Here is a 20,379-nt window from a genome sequence, read left to right as displayed (position 1 = left end):
TGACAGAGAGATAGAGAGAGAGCACAAGTAGGCAGAGTGGCAGGCAGAGGGAGAGGGAGAAGCAGGCTCTCCGCTGAGTGGGGAGCCGGACGCAAGGCTCGATCCCAGGACCCCAGGATCATGACCTGAGCCGAAGGCAGCCACTTAACCAACTGAGCCACCCAGGTGCTCCGTAATGTTTTGGGAATGAATGAAAAGCATGTTGGTTGGTTGGCTGGCTGACTGGATGACTGGATAGATGATGGATGGATGCATGGATGGATGGATAATTGGATGCATGGATGCACAGATGCACGGATGGATGCATGGCTGGATGGGTAGCAGGCAGCAGTGCTGAAATGCCTTGTAATCACTAAGCTATGGGACTCAAATTTATGGTTCCAAGTTCCTTGGTCTTTGAGTTCCTCCACGGTCACCTTATCATTCAAGATGAGTAGACCCTCTGCACAGTTGCAATAGGCAATGATGTAAGCACTACTGACCCAGTGTGGGTAAGGTGGGGTTGGCGATCCAGTTGACTTGGCCTTGAATGCTGGCTCTGCCACTTTTCACCTGTGACCTTGAGCCTATCATTGAATCTTGTTAAGCCCTAGTTCCTCATCCAAAACAAGAGTTTAATAATATCTACCTTAAAGTACTGAGTCTGAGGATGAAATCAGATAACACACATAAATTATCTAGTTCAGTATTAAAATATGCCCCCAGTGGCACCTGGTCAGTGATAAAAGGAAAATATTGTTACTTAGAACCAGGTCTAAAATCCTGACCTCAGAATTTCTAATGCATGAAGCCACAAGGCAAAGGCCTTAAATCCAGAAGGTCCCCTACTAAGAGGCATGGTGTTTGGTGGGAATTTATCCCTAGAACTCCCAGTCGGTGGTAAAAAAGTGATTCCACGGCTCTAGGGGAGGCAGCATCGATCCCTGGAGTACCAATAGTGAGCCTGATGGGACAGTAATTGGCAAGCGAACTGCCTGATGCCTTGCCCCAAGAAAGTAGGACTAGTTTGGGACAAGGACATTTCATGGAATTGTTTGGCAGGGACAAGGTGTGGCTAGGAAGTCCCACAAGGGTCTGGCTGGAGGTCCACATGACTCTGCCTGGAACCAGACTCTGAGATCTTTGGGGCCACCTAGGCCTACCTCAACCAGCTACAATCTTCCGGACCACTACTAGAGGGCAGGTCTAGACCCCTTGTTCACTCCAAGTAGGGTTCAGAAAGCATCCTACATTCTGTTCAGTGCCAGACATACTGATTGAGGCCTCCTGTGGGGTCAGCATTTGAGACTCATATGACACTAGGGCTAACTCCTAAGGCCATGGAATAACATTCTGAGCACCCACTGCAAAGATCAATTTTCCCTCCAGCCCTCTTGCCTCTAGTATTCTCAGGCTTTCCCTTCTGTACTACTTAGAGGGGTGACCCCTCCATCCTGGTCATACAGCAAGATGTGGCACGGACCCCCACTGAGATACAACCCACGCATTCTTCTCAGGCTTCAGCTGGGAAGCCTGGGTACCCCTTTCTTCTCCTCAATGGACCCAGTGGCAGTCTGCTTCTCCCCCCACCCTTGGCATCTGCCACCATCCATCCTCTGTACCCTCCAGGTTGTCTTGCCCCTGGACTGGCTGCAGAGGAGATCATGGATGCTCCAACTTCCCTCATCCCTGTTGCTTCTGAACCAAGCATTCCAGTCTTCTCAGCCAAAGCATTTTTAACAGTGAATTACAGAAATGTGTGCAGGGGGAGGTTACAAAGATAGATCATCTTGGTCCCCACTCTGAGATTAACCATATATGCTGACATGGCTAACAAAGGCACAGGTGTGTTGGACCTGGGGCTCCAGGACCAACAGACTAGGCAGCCTGCTCTAGGGCTTGAAACTGAAGACAGTAGCCAGTGCAGATGGCCCAGACAGGAGCTAAAGAAATGGTTCATAACAACTGTCAAGTCCCAAGGGAGCCTGGCAGAGAGCGCTTTGGCCAAAGTATGCTCTGGGAGAGAGATTTGGAAGAGAATGAGGTAGAGTGGGTATAGACTGGAGAGGTACTCAAGGGGCTGAAATACAGAGCCAAGCCCACTTTTTTTAGGGCACAAATTCAAGAGATACTTAAGATGAGGAACCAGTAGGACTTGGCAGCTGAGTGTGGGTTTGAGGGAGTCGGAGGCAGGAGGCAGAAATGGTGTTACCACTGAGGTGGAGCATCCAGGAAGCACAACAGGTATGGGGAGCGAGATGATGAGTTTAGTTTGGGAACTCGGGTTTGAGGTGCCTCAAGTGGAGGTATGGGAAGGCAGCTGGCTTTGCATGTTTGGAACTCAGGAGGCAGAGTCTGGAGGTAGAGATTGAGGGGTTGTATTAGTCTGCTAGGGCTGCGGTAACAAATAGCACAGACTGATCAAGGTGTGTTACAGCGTTGGTTCCTTGTGGGGACTCTCCCCTTGGCTTATAGATGGTCATCTTTTTGCGTGTCCTCACATGGTCTCCTGTCCATGCATATCTGTGTCCTAATCTCTTCTTATAAGTACACTAGTCATATTGGATTAGGGTTCACCCAATGACCTCATTTAACCTTGATTACCTCTTTAAAGTCCTTGTCTCCAAATATAGTCTTATTATGAGGTAGTGGAGGTTAGGATTTCAATATATGAATGTGGGATGGACACACTAGAGGCCAAAGTAGGGGTCCTCAGCCCCCTAGGTGGTCATGGAGTAGGCAAGATCACCCAGAGACAGTGAATTTGGGTGATAAGGGAGCGGAGAAGAAGATGGAAAGGTGTCAAGGAGGAGACCGAGGAGGACGGGTTATAGAGGAATGAAGCCAATGAGGAGAAGATGACCACAGAGGCAAGGGATGCCCGGTGTCTGGGATGGAGCGGTCAACAGGGTCCAAGGCCATGGGGAATTGGAGTGTTGACTGGTCTGGTCATCGGGAGGCTGTAGCTGACCTTGGTGAGGATGGTTTCAGTGGGGAGCATGGGGCAGGTTAAGGGATGGATGAACATCACCAATGAGGAAGGGAGATGGGCAGCACAGACCGCTTTCAAGCAGAAAGGGGCTGTAATGTCCTCTACTGTTGAATCTAATTTCCTACCTCTCACTTAGGTTAGCACTTGTTAATTGTTAAGCTGAAGGTTTTGACCCAGAGATAAAAAAAAAAAATGCTGCTTTTTGCCAGTAGGACTGGCCCTCAGGTTCCTACTAGGATATTGTAGCTGAGTGGATGGTTGGTCTCCTGATACCTGGTCTGTTCTCTTTCTGCTGCTCCTCTGACCCAGCTGAGATTGACTAAGATTGATTACAGCCAAGTCCTGGTTCTAGTGGAGCCTATCTCAGACCGTCCTCCCCTACCCCAACACACTCATATATGCACGTGCATGCATGCACGCGCACACACACACACACGCTGGCTGGCCTCTGTGTCGTTGAGAGCTCAAGGATTTTTTTGCCTTCAACTTACCTCAACATGGAGACTTCTAACTTAGACACTACATCCTTGAAAATTCTAAATGACTCTAGGCAATGGGCTACATTCTTCTCATAGCTTCCAACTTCTTTGATTTTGAAAAGCCATGATAACACATGAGAAATAGCAGTTGCAGTCTCCTCCCCTAAAAGACAAAGTAGGCGCACACAGACACACATAAACACACACACAGTTACACAGCAGTAAACACTCAACAGGATGTAATGAAAGGTCTCCAGGGAGGGAGGCAGGGCCCCCATCTGGCTGTGCTGCTACCCTGTTTGAATAGGGTCCCCTGCCACCCTGACTGAGCAAATACCTCACATTTGGGGTGCCCAATTTCTTTACCTTTTAAAAGCAGGGTCAAAGCAGATGGCCCCTAATGTCTTTCTCAGCCCCGACATTCTGTAAGTCAGAGCAGTGCTTGGATGCGAAGCTCTCCCCCCATCCGCTCGCCACACCCTGGAGGCAAGGGTCACCTCTGGCATTATTGTTTCTCTCCTTTGGAGCAAGTGCTTGGGCCCTACCCCCAGGGAAAGGCACGAGCCCCGTGAGGAACACCCCCACAGCTCCCGCATAGACCCCAGCTCACCCCGAGAGGGCTCATGGAGCAGCAAGCTCTCTGTGGATCTCCCCCTTTCTATGAACTACAGGGCTACAGAGCCAGCCTGGCTCTCTGAGAAGCCCATCATCGGCTTCCATCAAATTCCGCCCACAGCCTTCCCCACACTCTCAGGACAGAAACAAAGGACTGCCACAGAAGGTCAGTGGCATTTGCAGCCCTGTGATTTATTCCAAGGGGTGTGTGCAGTAAATGGCCCCATATGCAATTTGCTTTTGCTCTCTCCACTCAAAGCAGCCTTTAAAGGGCGCCTTCGAGAGGCTTTGAATGTTTAGGAAGAAGAGCTAAGTGGATATAGAGAGCCACACAACACGGGCCTTGCTCCCCATAATTTCTGGCCATTTAGGTTCCCGGAAACTGTCCCACCTCCATTGGGGTGGCAGACTGCTGCCCTGAGTGTTTACCTCTATGTCTGGGCAGCTCCCCCGCATCATGTCCTCTCTGGGCACGGGCTTGTCCCTGGTGGCCAAGGCCTCCAGGTTGGCTGGTCCTGAGCTAAGGAGGAGCATTTGAGGAGTAGGATGACAGGAAGCCAGGACAAAGGAGAATGACAATTGCTTCTTGTGCATAAAGTTAGGTTTGAAGAGCTAGCTGCTCCACCATTTTTCCTTCCCTTACATGTCTTTCCTTCCCTTTTCTCCTCCTTCCCTGCCTTCCATCCAGCACGTGTCTATAAATATAACCTACCATGGGTCTTCTAGCCTTGATCTTCAGAAGAGCCCAAATACACCCAGCATGAGGGGTGTGGTGTAGAGGTTGGGAATACCTCTCCAAGTCACACCACCAGGTTTGAAGCCTGGTGTCTCCACTGACCCTGTCTGGGTCTGGAGAAGTCCCCTCACATCCCTGAGCTTGGATTCTGCACCTTTGTGGTGGGGATAAGAGCTCCACTGTCCCCATGGGATGTCAGGACTCAAGGAAACACAGCAGGTGAACCCTCTGCCTTTGCTTTTCTTTAGAGTGTCAGAGAGAGGAACCCCCAATGCCTCCTCTCTCTGACTTTACTCACAGAGAATATTACCCAGAGACACCTGCTGTGTGGGTAGAGCCCAGAATCCCAGTCAATGCTGTACTTTCTAGGCTAGGGGTGCTGGTCACACTGCTTTGCTTATGGACATTGTCACCACTTCTTGAAATGTCCCCCCCCCCCCCTTCTGCTGCTCAGTGATTCGTTTCTGGAGGGCAGGGATTTTATCTGAGGCCTCTTGTTCCCAAGCGTCCACAAAATACATGGCCTTGCTCAGTACAAGGTAACTCAAGGTCAGTTGATTAGCAATTTATTAAAAATCCATCCTCCTTGGGATTTTCCCCATCTCCTCCCACCATGCTGTGTGGTGGTCCATCTCAGATACAACATTACTGAGTCCCTTAAATACATTACAACATGATTTCTGAATGCTGCTCAAAGCTATATGAGGGGAAACGGTCATTCCTGGGCCTCAGGGAGAGTTGGAATCAGTGTTTCTAAATGCAGGCAGGTGGGGCAGGGAAAGTTGGCTCATCCAGTTTCGTGGTGCCAAGAAAGGGGCAGCCTTCACGGCTTTTCTGACAAAGTCTCAGCATTTTAGACTCCTGTCATTTGGTCGATATGGGATCTCAACCAGTTAGAAGGCGTGAAGATTTTCGAAATTGTTGTCAACCTTTTTGCCCTTTATGCCCCCCAAAGCATAATGAGATGTGATAAGGACAGCTGGCTGCCACATCCCCCCTCCTGGAGCACCCCAGGAAGCAGGATTGGTCCCAGCGTGTCACCGACCTGGTCAGCAGCATCCGGAAGACAGCCACTCCCTGGCGTGGCTGTCCGCTGAGGCTGAGACCCACCCCCCACCCCAGTCAACTTGGAGCCCTCTGCTCACAGCCTGATAGCCAGTTCCCAAAAGCCAACTCAGCAGTGCCACAACATCTAAATCGGGGGGGGGGGGGCGGGAGGGGGACAGAACCTCTAAAACCCTTCATGTCAGTAATGTGCCAAGGGAGGATTCCTTTGGGACCCAGATGGTTGTGATAGTGCTCCCAGGAAACACAAGTCAGATCAAGGAAGTCGATGATCCTAGGGACCATCCTCCTCCAGTTAGGATGGTTTGTGGGTCCTGAAGGAGAGAGTTTAATTTACAGTGTGTGTGTAGGGGTGGGGGTCACCATTCCACCACCATTCAGCAGCCACTTCGGGCTCAGTTAGGGGCGACGGAGAGTCCAGAGCTTGATTATGAATGGTTCATGCCTCTAGAAGCTTATAATTATGTGTGTGAGTGGGGGGCAGGGGAGATAAGTCTTGTTTCTCTCATGCAGGGAGGAAAACAATGGCAGGGAGAGGCACAAAATGTAATGGGGGTTTGACTCTTCATCACTCCATTCTCGGTAGGAAGCTGAAAATGCCATTACATTTACTGCTGGGATTCTGGGCAATAGAGTGGGAGGGTCCGGGATGCAAACCATGAGGAGTTGGGGGGTTTTCTCCTTTCCAGTGTCCCAGCCACATCCTCCAGGCCAAGCCAGCAGGCTGTGTTCCTGGCTCTCCCAGGGGGAAAATCAGCTCTGCCCAGAGGCTTCCTACCTGAGAGCCTGTGGACCATGGGTCCAACACCCTGTCAGGATGGAAGTGATAGCGACGGGGGCCCTGGGATTTCATCCTAAACTTTTCCTGGGCCTTCAGCATAGCAGAAAAGGCCTTCCTCTTCAAATACGGAGGGATAGGGTACTCCAACATTTTCTGTGCAAGGCATTGTGCTGGCAGCTTAAGGCAAGGGATTGAGAAACTACAGCTCACAGGCAAATCTGTCTCACTGCCTGTTTCTGTAAATAAAGTTTTATTGGCATACAGCCACGCTCATTGTTAATGTATTGTCTGTGGCTGCTTTCACGCTGCCACGGCAGAGTTCAATAGTTGCAACAGAGACCATATGGCCCCCAAAGCCTAAGATATTTCCTATCTGGTTCTTTACAAAAAATTTTGCTGATCTCTGCTCTAGCAGGGGGAGCCAAAGCTGGATGAGATAGTCCCTGACATACAAGAGAATGTTGCCCAATTTCAGAGACAGATGGAAGCTTCAATAACTACAGTACAGTTCTGGGATGGATGCAATATAGGTAGAAGCCACTTAGAATGGGAGGAGATGGCTTTATGAGGAACATTTCAGTTATATACATCGCAATTCAGGTAAGTCACTTTTCAGGTGCTCAATGGCCACTTGTGGCCAGTGGCCGTTGTATTGGACAGTGTTCGTGGACGGAGGTCACAGACGCTGCACAAAGTTGTGTGGGTTTTATTCTGTAGGAAATCGAGAGCTGCTGGGGATTTCTGAGCTGTGCTTTGGATGTTCTCTGGAGATGTTGTCTGGAGAGATGAGAAAGGGGGGATATTATGAGGCCAGGGCAAGAGTATGGGTGACAGCTAAGAAGGGCGTGTACTACATCACAGCAGCGGCAGTGGGTCATAAGAGGAAGCTGGGGAGACATTTGAAGAAATACGACAGGGGACCAACAGGTTGGAGTCGGAGTGGGGTGGGGGAGGGTTAGGATGACAGCCACGCCACTTGAATGCAACAATCGTCCACCCATCCTTGTATCCCTGGCTGTACCATGCACTGGTTAGCAAGTCAGGGGGCCTCCCTGACAGTCATGACAAAGACCCAGAATTCCAAAGTTCCACTGCTCTCAGACACGCCAAACTTAAGTTCTAGATGGGTTCATCTCAGTGCTTCATCTTGATTTCACCTTCCTTGCTGATCAGATGTGGCCAGCCTCTCTCAAGCTCACCAAACTCTTTAGACACTGTATTGACGCATGATTGGATCCAGCCATTTGTCTATGCTAGGTACCAAATTCCCCACAGTGTGTTTGGTCAATAAGTTTTGTTTTTTTTCCTGTTTTTCCTGACACTCTGTCCTCCCTCACTCACATGTTGAGTTTCCAGCTTATAAAGTGCTTTTAAATCCATGATTTCCCGTGCTCCTCACAACAGCCCTAGAAGGAAGGAAGGAAAGGTATTACTGTATTCATTCTACAGATGAGGAGATGCAACCCACAGGCCTCAAAGGGCTTCTGTAAGTTACAGCTAGGGAATTTTGGGGGAATAGGACTTGGTATATCGATGTGTGTGTCCCAGCATTGATCAAATCCAGAACCAAACTGTTCCTTGGGCACATGCCACATGGTAGTCACTGTACTTAGGAGCTTTGATGTAGATTGTCATTTCGTTGCACAAATGCTCACCTGTTATTGATGGGAAAACCAAAGTTCAGGGTACATGGCTCCTTCAAGGTCATGCAGCTAGTAAGCTGCAGACCAGGGCGCAAATCCAGAACTTACTCCAAGACCAGTGGTGCTTTTCCTCAACCTCCCAGCTCCCTGTCAAAGCCCCAGTCTATCTACCCTTGTCTCAGAAATTGTCCTGTGTCTGCTTGATGGGTTTTAGGGAGACATGGTTTGCTCCGTGGTGTCATCTCCAGGAGTGCAATGATGAGTCATAGTAGAGCAGGATTCTTCTGTTCGTTTTATTAAGGACCTGTGATGTGTTAGGCATCATGGGGATAAAGGATGATGGTGACAAGGATGATGATGATGACAATGATGACAATACGAGGGCAGCAGCAGCAGCAGCTTACACCTGTACAGTGCTTACCATGTTTGTGACACCATTAGTGAGTTTCATCTTCATACCAGTCCCAACATGGGTATGGGTATTAGTCCCATTTTATAGATGAGGAACCTGAGGCACAGGGATGTTAGGTGCCTCGCCCAAACTCATATGGCTAGGAATTGTTCCAGCCAAGACAAATAAGAAATCATTTCTATCCTCTGAGCTGATTGGGGAAGTCAACATGCAAAAGGACCATTTTAATGTCCGGCATATTACAAGCCACATTCCATGTCAGTTGACAATGTTAGGACAATTTTAAGTATTTTCTCTTGACGGGGAGAAACTGAAGCACCCCCAGGCCCTGACTCCCAGTACTTTCCCACCATCATCCTGTAACTAACACAGTCTTCCCTTTCTCCTGCCGAGGTCAGGTTCTTAACAACCTGGACAGCCACCTGAAGAAATCTGAATATTTTCGCTTCCTGTGGTTCCCGCACAGCGAGAACGTCAGCGTCATCTACCAGGACCACACCAACAAGGTAGCAACAGCATCATTCCCATCCTTACACAGAGCCTGCAGTCCCCAGGGTGGCTGACATTTGTCATTGTCCCGATGATCAGTGAGGTGTGAGAGGGAAAGCAAGAGTGAACATTACTGAGCATGAGGACAGAAACAGAAAAGGTGGGAGGGTGGAAGGAGGAAGGAAAGTTGGCCCATAAGGGTGCAATGTGACCACAGGTAGGGATGTGTAGGAGTGAGGTCAAGGGACAGCCTAGATGTGGGAGAGGGAAGAAGTATTGGCAGGACAGGATAGGATAAGATGAGTTCAAAGCAGCTGGGCTATACCTCTAACCACCTAATACACCTCCACCTTCCCTCCAACATCCCCATCTTTCCCACCCCCAACCGGACAAGTGAAGGAATCAATAGTTTTGTCTCTCCCCTTAGCAAATGGGCTGCTTCTTGGCAGAACACAAAGCCATCACTTAGGATGAATGTTCATGGGACAAGTCAAGCAAAAGCAATGACACTCATTGTGTGTTAGGGGCTGGCAAGGGGTTCGCTGGACACCTGCCTCATGGGCCCAGAAGAGGAGGGACAGATGTACATCTTTGTCTTGTGCAGAATAAATACATACATAAATACACATAAAATGAAAGGGGCATGAGATTTGGCTGTGTCACCAAGAAGTGAGCCTCTCAATTGTCCTGATAGGTGGGTCACCCCCCCGCAAACACACACATGCAGCCACTCCTGGGACACATCTCTCTCAAGGGGACACTGTGATGCATAGGTCAGAAGGCAGCCACTGATTCCTACTCCAGAAACCAATAATGCATTCTATGTTAACTAAAATTTAAATGTATATGTATATGTATATGTATATGTATAATTTATATATATATGAAGGCAGCTGAGCTCTGGCCCTGAACTGATCACAGATTTTTCTTCCCAGCCCCCCTCCTCTTCTGCCAGCTGGTTTTGGGACTATGCCATCGGATTCTATTTACTGGAGTTCCTGCTCTGGGTCAGGTAGGAATGCAAGGGTACCTTTTTCCAGTATCTGCTATATGCTATTGAGGATGTGGTCCATCAGAAGAATGACACCCTGGGGACACCTGGGTGGCTCAGTTGATTAAGCAGCTGCCTTCAGCTCGGGTGGCTCAGTCGGTTAAATGGCTGCCTTCGGCTCAGGTTATGATTGCAGGGTCCTGGGATCAAGTCTCACAACGGGCTGCCTGTTCAGCGGGGAGTCTGCTTCTGCCTCTCTGCCTGCCACTCCCCCTGCTTTGTGCTCTCTTGACAAATAAATAAAATCTTAAAAAAAAAAAGAAGAATGACACCCTGGCCTTTATGCATGTAAGTTGGTTCTGTGTCCTGGGTCTAGATCAGTGATTTTCAACCCTGCCTGTACATTCAAATCACCTGAGAAGCTTTTTAAAAAATACCAATGCTCAGGCTCCACTATCTGGCCCCCAGATGATGTAAATGTTCTCATATTGTCCTATTTTCTACCTCCTTCCCAGCCTAAAATCTGTGCTTATGCTCAGGCCCCGTGTCTGCCAGTAGACATGGAACTCTGAGTGATGGGGAAGGTTTCATGGGGCCTTGAATGGTAACTTTGCATCCAGCCAAGACATGGAATGGCATCTTATAATTTTTTGAAATAGTTTATACATGCAAAATAATACAGAAAACATAAAGTATAAAAAATCATGTAATAAGCACCCATGTGGTTACCACCAGCTTAAGAAATGAAACAACACAAATAAAATTGGAGAGCTCTTTGTGAAGTCCCAAATCACAGCCTCCAAGGGATTACCAAGAAGTAATCACCGCCCTGAACTTCATGCTTATCATTCCCTTGCTTTTTAGTTTTATGAATCCTGAAATAATTTAATTTGGTAATTCAGCTTCAATAGTGACAATTACCCATGTTGATATGGATAGCTATTAATTACTCATATTACACTGTTCATGATGTGTTTATCCATACTCAGATTCTATTTGGGTTGTTTCCAGGATTATTTTTTTTCCGTTACAAACGATATTACTGTGAACAGTCTCGACTATTGCTCCTGGTGCCCCTTTTTCTTTTTTTTGTCCTGAGTGGAATTTGTCATGCGTGGAATACTCACCAGTGGAATTCCTGGGCCATCGAGTGTATCTTCAGCCTTAATCAGATCCAATTGTTCTCCCAAATCCAATTGTTCTCCCAAGTGGTTATACCAAGTTACCTCGCTGGGCACTAACAGATTCTCTGTGCTCCGCAAGCCAGTCAAAATTGGAATTGTCAGGCTTTTACATTTTCATGTGACATGTATTAAATAGTATCTTACTGTGATTTTGAATTCTTATTTCCATGCTTACTCGTACGGGTGCACAGTTTTTCATTTTATTGATCCTTCGGATTTCTCGCCTGTGAAGCACCTATTTATGTATTTTGCCCTTTTAAAAAATTTGGTGGCTACTTTTTTTTTTTTTACTGTCCTGTAGGGTTTTATTGATATATTTTGGGCACTCAGTTTTTGTGTTGCACCATCTCCCTGTTTGTGTTGTCTTTCACTTTTATGGCTTTTTCTTTTTTTGATGTGTAGATGTATTTAATGTTAATATAGTGAAATTTAGCCATCTCTTCTTTCACCTTGGGGACTTCTGTGTCTTATTAAGAAATCCTTCCCTAACAAAAGGGCATAAAAGCCCATCAAGGGTGGGACTGATGACAGGACGCGCGGAACTAGCTGGAGTTCTTGTCAGTCCTAGATGCTGGACGCAGCTGAGACCTTCGGCACCGTAGGTCTGCATCCGGGCATCTGGGGAAGAGTTGGCCTCCCCTGGGGTGGGGGAGCTGCAGGTGACACCGCCTGGGACCCACGCTAGGGTGACTAACTGCTTGGAAGGTGTTAGAGAGTGAAATGCAAGCCAGGACTCATTGCATCTGAGCAGGGAAGGGACAGGGAGCCGTGAAGAAGCCCGCCTGGGGGCCACTGCTCCAGCAGAATATGGATGGGAGCGTGTGGAAAATGCTGGGTGAGGCTTTCTCTCCACTTTCCATCATGGCCTCTCAGCAGCTTTCTATGTGTGTGTCCGGGGAGCCTGAGCCCAGTGAGCACCCAAATAAGTTGGGCTCTAAATCACTGCTGCCCTTTCCGGGCCTGAGTGGATGCTCTGTGAGAGCTTCGCAGCCTCCGAGCTCAGCCCATGTGGCTCTGGCTTAGCTGCTTCTGGAAACCTGTCCACCCGTCTCACCCTGGCAGCTCTGCGGCGCTCACTAAGCTGTGTGCCCGAAGGGGCGGGAATGAGAAGTGAATAACAGATTGTACTTGGTGGTTTAATGGCTGCTTTCAACAAGACTCACTGTGTCCCTGCAAGGGTGGGGACCCTGCCTGTCCCATCACACTCGGTCCCCAGTGCCCCAAACAGTGCCTGGCACTTAGGGGAGGCTCCGGGATATCTGTGTAAGAAACACCAAATAAAGGGGTGCCTGGGGGGCTCAGTCGGTTGGGCGACTGCTTTTGGCTCAGGTCATGATCCCAGGGTCCTGGGATCGAGCCCCACGTCGGGCTCCCTGCTCAGCAGGGAGCCTGCTTCTCCCTCTCCCTCTGCCTGCCGCTCCCCCTGCTTGTGCTCTCTCTCTGTCAAATGGATAAATAAAATCTTAAACAAGAAAGAAAGAAAGAAAGAAAGAAGTGCCAGTTGAAAAGCTTGGGGCCTGTCTTTGAGGAGTTCAGTGATGGTCCACTGTAGGAGTGATGGTGGTGGCCAGAGCTGACCAGGACAAAAGGGCAGGCTGTCCGTTGGGAACAGGTCCCTGGAGGGTGAGCCAGGGCTGAGGCCAAGCTCAGCTCCTCTGGTTAGAATACCCTGTGCCCAGAGGCCATTGGAAGCCCCACCACGGCCAGGTGGCCTCTGAGACACCAGAGAGCATCTGCCTTGAAACAGACGACATCCTTCTCCCACCCCGCCCTGCAGCATGTACCCAGGTACCCTTTCTGAGTCCCAGGAAACTTGGCAGCTTGGGACCATGGGAGGAGCATGAGCTATGGATTCAAGTGGACCTGGACTCTGATCCTCACCCCTTCATATTCCTGCTGTGTGACTCTGGGTAAATCACTCAGCCTCTCTGAGCTGTGGCTTACCCATATATAAAGTAGAGCCTCCAGCAACAGTTGGGTTGTTTGGAGGAGTCAATATCGAGTCTGCATGAAAGGTGTTCCCTAGACCTTACTTCCCTCCCTTCTCACAATAGCTTCTGGTGCCCCACCCAAGGGGCAGGATGCAAAGGCCCTGAGTCTGCTGTTATCTGTACCCCCCGCGAGGTGCTCTGAGCAGCTGGGATGGATTTTTGACAGGCAATGAGATGGCAGGGAAGCGACAAGGGACAGGGACAGGTGTCTGGAGAGGGTACCTCTAAGCAGAAGCCACCCACAGGCAGGGAGAAGCCAGACCAAGCCTTGTGACCAGGAGTCTTGAGTGACTCCAGGAGGGCATGAACTACCACCAACGTGATTCGAGCCAGTTCAGCTCGCAGGAGCCCGAGCGAGCAGGAACTGGGTTCATGAATGGGGTGCCTGGACAGGCCCCCACAATCAGCCTCAGGGCCTGTGTTCCCTTTGGGTATGTATCTAAAAGAATTGAAAGCAGAAACTTAAAGAGAGATTTGCACACCCATGTTCACAGCAGCATTATTCACATTAGCCAAAGGGTGGAGGCAGCCCACGGGTCCGACACGTGGTCTCTACTTACAATGGCATGTTACTCGGCCTTAAAAAGGAAGGAAGTTGTGACACAGGCTACATACATGGATGAACCTGGAGGACAAGATGCTGAGGGAAAGAAGCCCGGAGCAAAAGGCAAATACTGTACGATTGCACTTGTGTGAGGCCCCGAGAGCAGTCAAATTCATGGACGCAGAAAGCAGAATGGGGGTTGCCAGGGGCAGGGGGACAGGGGCATGGGGAGTTGTTTACTGGGGACAGAATTTCAGCTTTTGCAAGATTCCAGAGATTCACTCCACAACAACATGAATATAATTAACACTGCTCAGCATCATACTTAAAAATGGCTAAGATGGTGAATTTAATGTTAACGTATTTTTTACCACAATTAAGAATGAAAAAAAAAAACCCAAACACTGAAAACAAGCTAGTCGTCAGTGACAGAGTAGGGCATGCCTGTGGGCCATCCAGAACGGGCTCCTAGCAGGGTTGGGAGGGTGACGTGGGGCCACATCTGTGTCCCCAGGAAGGTTTCTGAGCTCCGGAGAAGGGGAAGCGACAGAGTCCGTAGAGGAGGTTTGTAAGGAACTCAGCCCATGGTTTGTAAGCACACCGCTGGGACTCACTAAATGCTGGATAATAGGATTATCTTTTTTTAAAAGATTTTATTTTTCAGAGCGCACAAGCAGGGACAGGGAGAAGCAGGCTCCCCACTGAGCAGGGAGCCCGATGCGGGACTCGATCCCAGCACCCCGGGATCATGACCTGAGCAGAAGGCAGACGCTTAACCGACTGAGCCACCCAGGCGCCCCGATAATATGATTATTAATTGCCCCTCTGTGCTGCCCCTCCAGCTCCTTCCTGCCGGGCCTCGTGGGCTGGATCAATCGCTGCTTCTTCTGGCTCCTGTTCACCAGGAAGAAGGAGAGCAGCAACCTCAGCTACAAGATCTTCAGCTACGAGTGCCGTTTCAAGCAGCACGTCCAGGACTGGGCCATCCCCAGGTGGGGACTGTGTGGGCCAGGCTGCAGGGGGTCGGGGTCGAAGAGACCCCCTTGGGTCCTCGCCACAGCCCCGGCACATACACTGTCAGCCAGGTTCCCAGTCCTACCCATTATCAGTAGGGGGCGCACTGGAGGCTGAGTCCCCTTCTGGCACCCTTGTACCCAGCCGTTCTTCCTGTGAGGGGACACCAGTCACAGAATGCCCTCTGTTCTCCTGTCAGTCCCTCTCCAGCCCCGGGGGTGGGTCCCAGCATATGGGCTTGGAGTGTGGGCCTTCCTGCCCAGCTTCTGGACAGAGCCCGCCTGGCATGCTAGGGGCAGGTACTCTGCTGTTGGAGGGATGCCCGGTGAGGACCTAAGCTAGGTCTATAGCCCCAGAACTCATGACAGCTTTGTCTCAGACTGGTCCCCTCTCTCTATCTCTCTCCAGGAAAAGGGGGTGATGGTGCCCAGGCCTTAGGGGATGCCCCTGTCACTGTGTTGAAGGCCTGAGGCATTACTGTCCCAGGGGGGATATTAGAACAAGTGGAAGTATTAGAATCGGACTGACTTTGTCAGAAAAGGAAGAGGCCTGGGGTGTGGGACAGCTGTGGCCAGACACCCAAGGGGAGCCCGTGACTGGGTGGGGGTCCAGGGCCGAACCAGGAGCCGTAGCAGCTTCCCAGGAGACACATTCTCAGGCTCTCCTTAGCAGCCACCGGCGTGGGCCTCCTTCCACGAAGGGAGCCCCCGTCCCCGGCGCGGGCTGGGGGGCCTGGCAGAGCCCTGTGTGAGGGCTCCTGGAGACCCCTCCCTGAGGTCTGGGTTCTGTCCCCCCGGCCGAGTGCAGAGAGAAGACCAAGGACGCCTTGCTGGAACTGAAGGCCATGCTGGAGGCCCACCCCAAGATGGTGGCCCACTACCCCGTGGAGGTCCGCTTCACCCGCGGGGATGACATCCTGCTAAGCCCCTGCTTCCAGAGGGACAGCTGCTACATGAACATCATCATGTACAGGTGACCGGCTCACTGGGAGCGGTGGGGCTGGGGCTGGGGTGCGGGAGGCAGCCCCTCCACTTTGGAAGGACCCCTCTCCTCACCCATCTTTCAGGCATGCGATCTCGTGTGCTTACACTGGTTGATGGTTCTGAGAGCCTGGAACGCTGTGTTGAGAAGGATTCTGAGGCCAGGTTTAGGTTTAGCAGAAAAGAGGATCATGCTCCATTCGAGCTGTCTACCTGGATGCAGTTGCCCATCCGGACCACCACCTCCAGGTGCTGTGCAGATACCCAACGCTCACAGCGGCATTATCTTTTTCCTAGTTAGTTGTACGTAGCAGTCTCCAGGAGAAGGCTTACCGACTCGTGCACAGTTTAAGAAGTTCATCTCTTAAAAAATGTCCTGTAAAATGTGTCTTCCTTCTGCCTCCTCTTCCCACCTGTCATTGATAATAGCCCTCTTCTGACCTCGCAAAAGAAAAAATAGCTTTCGCCCAGCTTGAATCTTACTATGATGTATTTCTCCAGCTTGTAAAAACCTCAAACCTAGAGGATGCCTAAGGGAAGATTTAAGAATGCACTGTTCCAGAAAGGTGTCATGAAAAGCCAGAAAAGAGAGTTTTGGAAAGATGCATTGAGTGGGAAGCAGCTTCCTTGACTCAGGGACAGACTTCTGGCTCAACCTTACCTGTCTGTCCCTCTATCTGTCTTCTCCGTACCTGTGAATGCAAATCAGAAGTGAGAAAGTTGCCATGGGTATGCATCGTGTTTATTTGAATTTTAAGAAGTTTTGACTTAGACTTTTTCTGTCAGTAAGTCTGACTTGGTTGATGGGCAGTGAGGACTGACGGACTAGGTGATATGGCCATGCTATCCGTACATCAAATGAGGGGATTCGGAGATTCCTAGGCTTTGTCAAAAGGACGGCACATGTAGGGGCGCCTGGGTGGCTCAGTCGGTTAAGCGTCTAACTCTTGATTTGGGCTCAGGTCATGATCTCAGGGTTGTGAGATCGAGCCCCGAGTCGGGCTCCGTGCTCAGTGAGCCTGCTTGAGATTTTCTCTCCTCTCCCTCTCCCTCTGCCCTTCCCCCATTTTCTCTCTTACTCTCAAAGAAAGGAAGGAAGGAAGGAAGGAAGATTTCCATGGCATTAAAAAAGAAGATGGCATATTTTATATGTTATACCATAAAGATGTGTTCTTGTGTATGTATATTTAAACTCATGGTAATTTTCAATGCCAGCTATAAAACATGTGAGAGAAAGCAACCCTTTATGAAATCCCTCTGGTGATGAGCAATGAGCAAAAACCCTCAGGTTGCACTGCTGTCCATGTCCTGTGGGCCGAGCCACCGGCTTGATCTCTATACCACATGCTGGGCCTGGCAGGGAGAAGGTGCCACATCACTGTGCTGGGATGCTCAGGGCAGGGACAGGGCCTCACCTCCTTCTGCTCCCCACCAGGCCCTATGGCAAGGACGTGCCCCGGCTGGACTACTGGCTGACCTACGAGACCATCATGAAGAAGGTCGGGGGCAGGCCCCACTGGGCCAAGGTAGGATTTGCCAGCGAGAGTCTCACGGGGCCCTCGGCCGGGCAGCTGCTGTGAGCTGGGGGTTCCCAGAGGGTGCCTCTCTTCCCTGGTCCTCGGCCTGCCCAAGGCTCAGAAGTTGGGATCCAGGGGCTGAGCGAGTCACGGGAAGGAAGGGTTCCACCGCATTACCCAGACCCAGCTGCCCCCTGCATCCATGTTCCAACAGCTCAGTACTTGGTGTACTTGGGGACAACTCCCTTGGAGTGTTCAGAGAAATTTCTCATCCTAAATTGCCTTTGATTCCCACAGAAACCCCATGAGCAGGATAAGGCAGGAGTCCGTGAACCCCTTTAACAGATAGGGAACTGAGAGTCTCTCAGAGATGATGAGACTGACTTACTAATTAGCAGAAGAATTGGGACCAGAGCCCTCTCCACTGTCACACTGTGGGGTGCCAAAGGGAATGCAGAGTTTCATGTAAACACTGTAACACCTTCCTTCTTTACCTTCCCAGAACTTCCTCTCTCCTGTTTGGGTCTCTACATTATGTGTGTGCACACGCACATGCACGCCTGTGCCTGGGTATGTGTGTGCACACACGCGTGTACGGGTAGGTAGGGGTGCATTTTGCATGCCTGCCTGCATGTGTGCGTGAGTGCACGCACGCGTGTGTCCGGGGATAGGAGTGTCATGTATGCAGGCGTACAGACCCAGGGTTGCCCGGTTGCAGCCCCACTGAGATGCCAGCCCCAGGGAATAAGGCCAGTTGTGTCTGGTTGCTTCCACAGGCCCACAACTGCACCCGGAAGGACTTTGAGAAAATGTACCCAGCCTTTTCGAAGTTCTGTGCCATCCGAGAGAAGCTGGACCCCACCGGGATGTTCCTGAATGCGTATCTGGAGAAGGTGTTCTACTGAAGCAGAAATGAGCCCACCCCATCTCATCCCTCAGGCCCACCTCCAGTGAGGCTGAAGGCTCAACGTCCCACGGGCCTGGAGGGGAGCAGACCTCTCTCTGCGGGCCCTCTGCTGCCGACCAACCCCCAGCCATGAGCCTGGATCTGCGCAGGGCTCCTTGTTTTCCTAATTTCTATATCTTCACAACAAGCCCACGCAAAGAGCACCCAAGTCTCCATGGACTTCATTTATATGCGGCAGTCCCTTTTCCTGAACCTACAGTCACCACATTCTGTTTTCCCAGAAAATAGAGAAACCCCAAAATGTTACGCTTAAGAGGTTGGGGATTTGGTCATTCACGGGTCCCGCCTTCCAGCTAGGGGTCTGTGACTCCCGGGCCCCTAATAACATGTGTTTGGGCACAGCTGTCGTGTGTACTATGCTCCTCCTCCTACACCTTTGAGGGTTTCTTAAGTGCTCTGGGGCTGCCCTCTTCCAGTTTCTGTCTGTCCACCTGACTTCCATCACCTGACCTTCAAACGTCTATTTCAGGGGATGTGTGGGGAGTGGGCCTACTCCTCGCCTTCTTTAAATAAAGACCAAGAATTATTCACTCTCTGCCCCCCATCTCTTCATCTCCACGTTATTCTTTGGGAACAGGAGCCTCACTCGTTTCCTGGCTTCCCTCCAGAGGTAATGGTCTTGGGCCTGCCTGGAAAATGTTCTTCATATCCTTTTACAAATTTAGTTTCAATTGGCCTCTGACCTATCACCCTCTGTGGCCATTCTTTTGTGAATATTCACTGAATATCTACTAGGGTGTCAAGTGCTTTGGGGAATTGGCAGGACAGTAAAACAGTTCCTGGCCTCAAGAAATTGATACTCTAATCTCAAAATTCAACAACAAAAATGTTTAAATGGGCAAAGGACTTGAATAAACACGTCACCGAAGATTTCCAAATGGCCCATGAGCACAAGAAAAGATGCTCCACATCACTAATCATTAAGGAAGTGTAAACAAAACAATGAGATATCACTTTATACCCATTAGGATCATTATTATTTAAAAAAAAACAAGTGTGAAGGACGTGGGAAGAACTGTTGGGCTTCACTGGTGGGAACATAACCTGGCACAGCCATTCTGGAAAACAGTATGGCGGGTGCTCAGAAAATTAAACCAGAGTTACCACATGATCCAGCAATTCCACTCCTGGGTATATGCCCAGAAAAACTGAAAGTAGGGACTTGAAGACAGATTTGTACAGCATGTTCAGCATTATTCACAGTTGTCAAAAGGAAGAAGCAAGCCAACTGTGCACAGATGAATGCATAAGTAGAATGGGTAGTCTACACACAGAGTAGTGGTCAAACTTGAAAAGGAAGGAAATGTTGACATAGGCTACAAGATGGATGAACCTCGTGGGCATCATGCTAAATGAAATAAACCAGGCACAAAAAGACACTGTGATCCCACTTAGCATAGATTCATAGAGCTGGAAAGTGGGAATGGGGGTTGCAGGGGGCTGGTGGTGAGGGAGTGGGGAGTTACTGGGGACAGAGTTTCAGTCGTGGACAATGAGAAAGTTCTGGAGATGGACGGTGGTGATGGTTGAATTAAGCTTAGGGTCCTTCTGAGCACCACACAGGTCATGCCCTCCCTGGCCCCCCCAAGTGTGTATGACAGGCGTGACAGCTCGTTTTATGTTGTCAACTAGACTCCAATACTGAGTTATTTAATCTAGGTATTGATCTGAAGATGTTTTGTACATGTGGTTAATACCTACAATCAAGTGACTTGACGTAAAGGAAGTTACCCTCGAAAACGTGGGTGGGCCTTGTGCAATCAGTTGAAAGACTTAAAAGCAAAAATTGAGGTTTCTGGAAGAAGAATGAATTCTGCCTCAAGAGTTTCTGAGTTTCCAGACTGTGGGGCTGCCCCACGGATTTCAGGCTTGGGAAAATAATAGCTGACTTCTTTTTTTTTTTTTTTTTTTTTTTAAGATTTTTTTTATTTATTTGACAGAGAGATAGAGCAGGAACACAAGCAGGGGGAGTGGGAGAGGGAGAAGCAGGCTCCCCACCG

General features: G+C 49.8%; 1 protein-coding gene across 2 annotated transcripts in view; it reads left to right on the top strand.

Annotated features, from left to right (window-relative positions):
• LOC118543406 (L-gulonolactone oxidase) overlaps window positions 1-18,910 on the top strand; it is a 31,326-nt gene extending 12,416 nt beyond the window's left edge. For both annotated transcript variants that reach the window (XM_078069489.1, XM_036104429.2), the window contains 6 exons: window positions 9,101-9,208; window positions 10,127-10,203; window positions 14,744-14,893; window positions 15,723-15,887; window positions 17,331-17,421; window positions 18,189-18,910. In XM_078069489.1, coding sequence (XP_077925615.1) covers window positions 9,101-9,208; window positions 10,127-10,203; window positions 14,744-14,893; window positions 15,723-15,887; window positions 17,331-17,421; window positions 18,189-18,317 — 720 coding nt within the window. In that variant the 3' untranslated portion in view covers window positions 18,318-18,910. The remainder of the gene's footprint in view (window positions 1-9,100; window positions 9,209-10,126; window positions 10,204-14,743; window positions 14,894-15,722; window positions 15,888-17,330; window positions 17,422-18,188) is intronic.
• Window positions 18,911-20,379: the final 1,469 nt, after the last annotated feature.

The sequence above is a fragment of the Halichoerus grypus genome, chromosome 3, assembly GCF_964656455.1.
Source record: "Halichoerus grypus chromosome 3, mHalGry1.hap1.1, whole genome shotgun sequence".
Taxonomy (NCBI): domain Eukaryota; kingdom Metazoa; phylum Chordata; class Mammalia; order Carnivora; family Phocidae; genus Halichoerus; species Halichoerus grypus.
The sequence above is the reverse complement of the archived record's forward strand: the minus strand, read 5'-3'. Positions and strand labels throughout refer to the sequence as shown.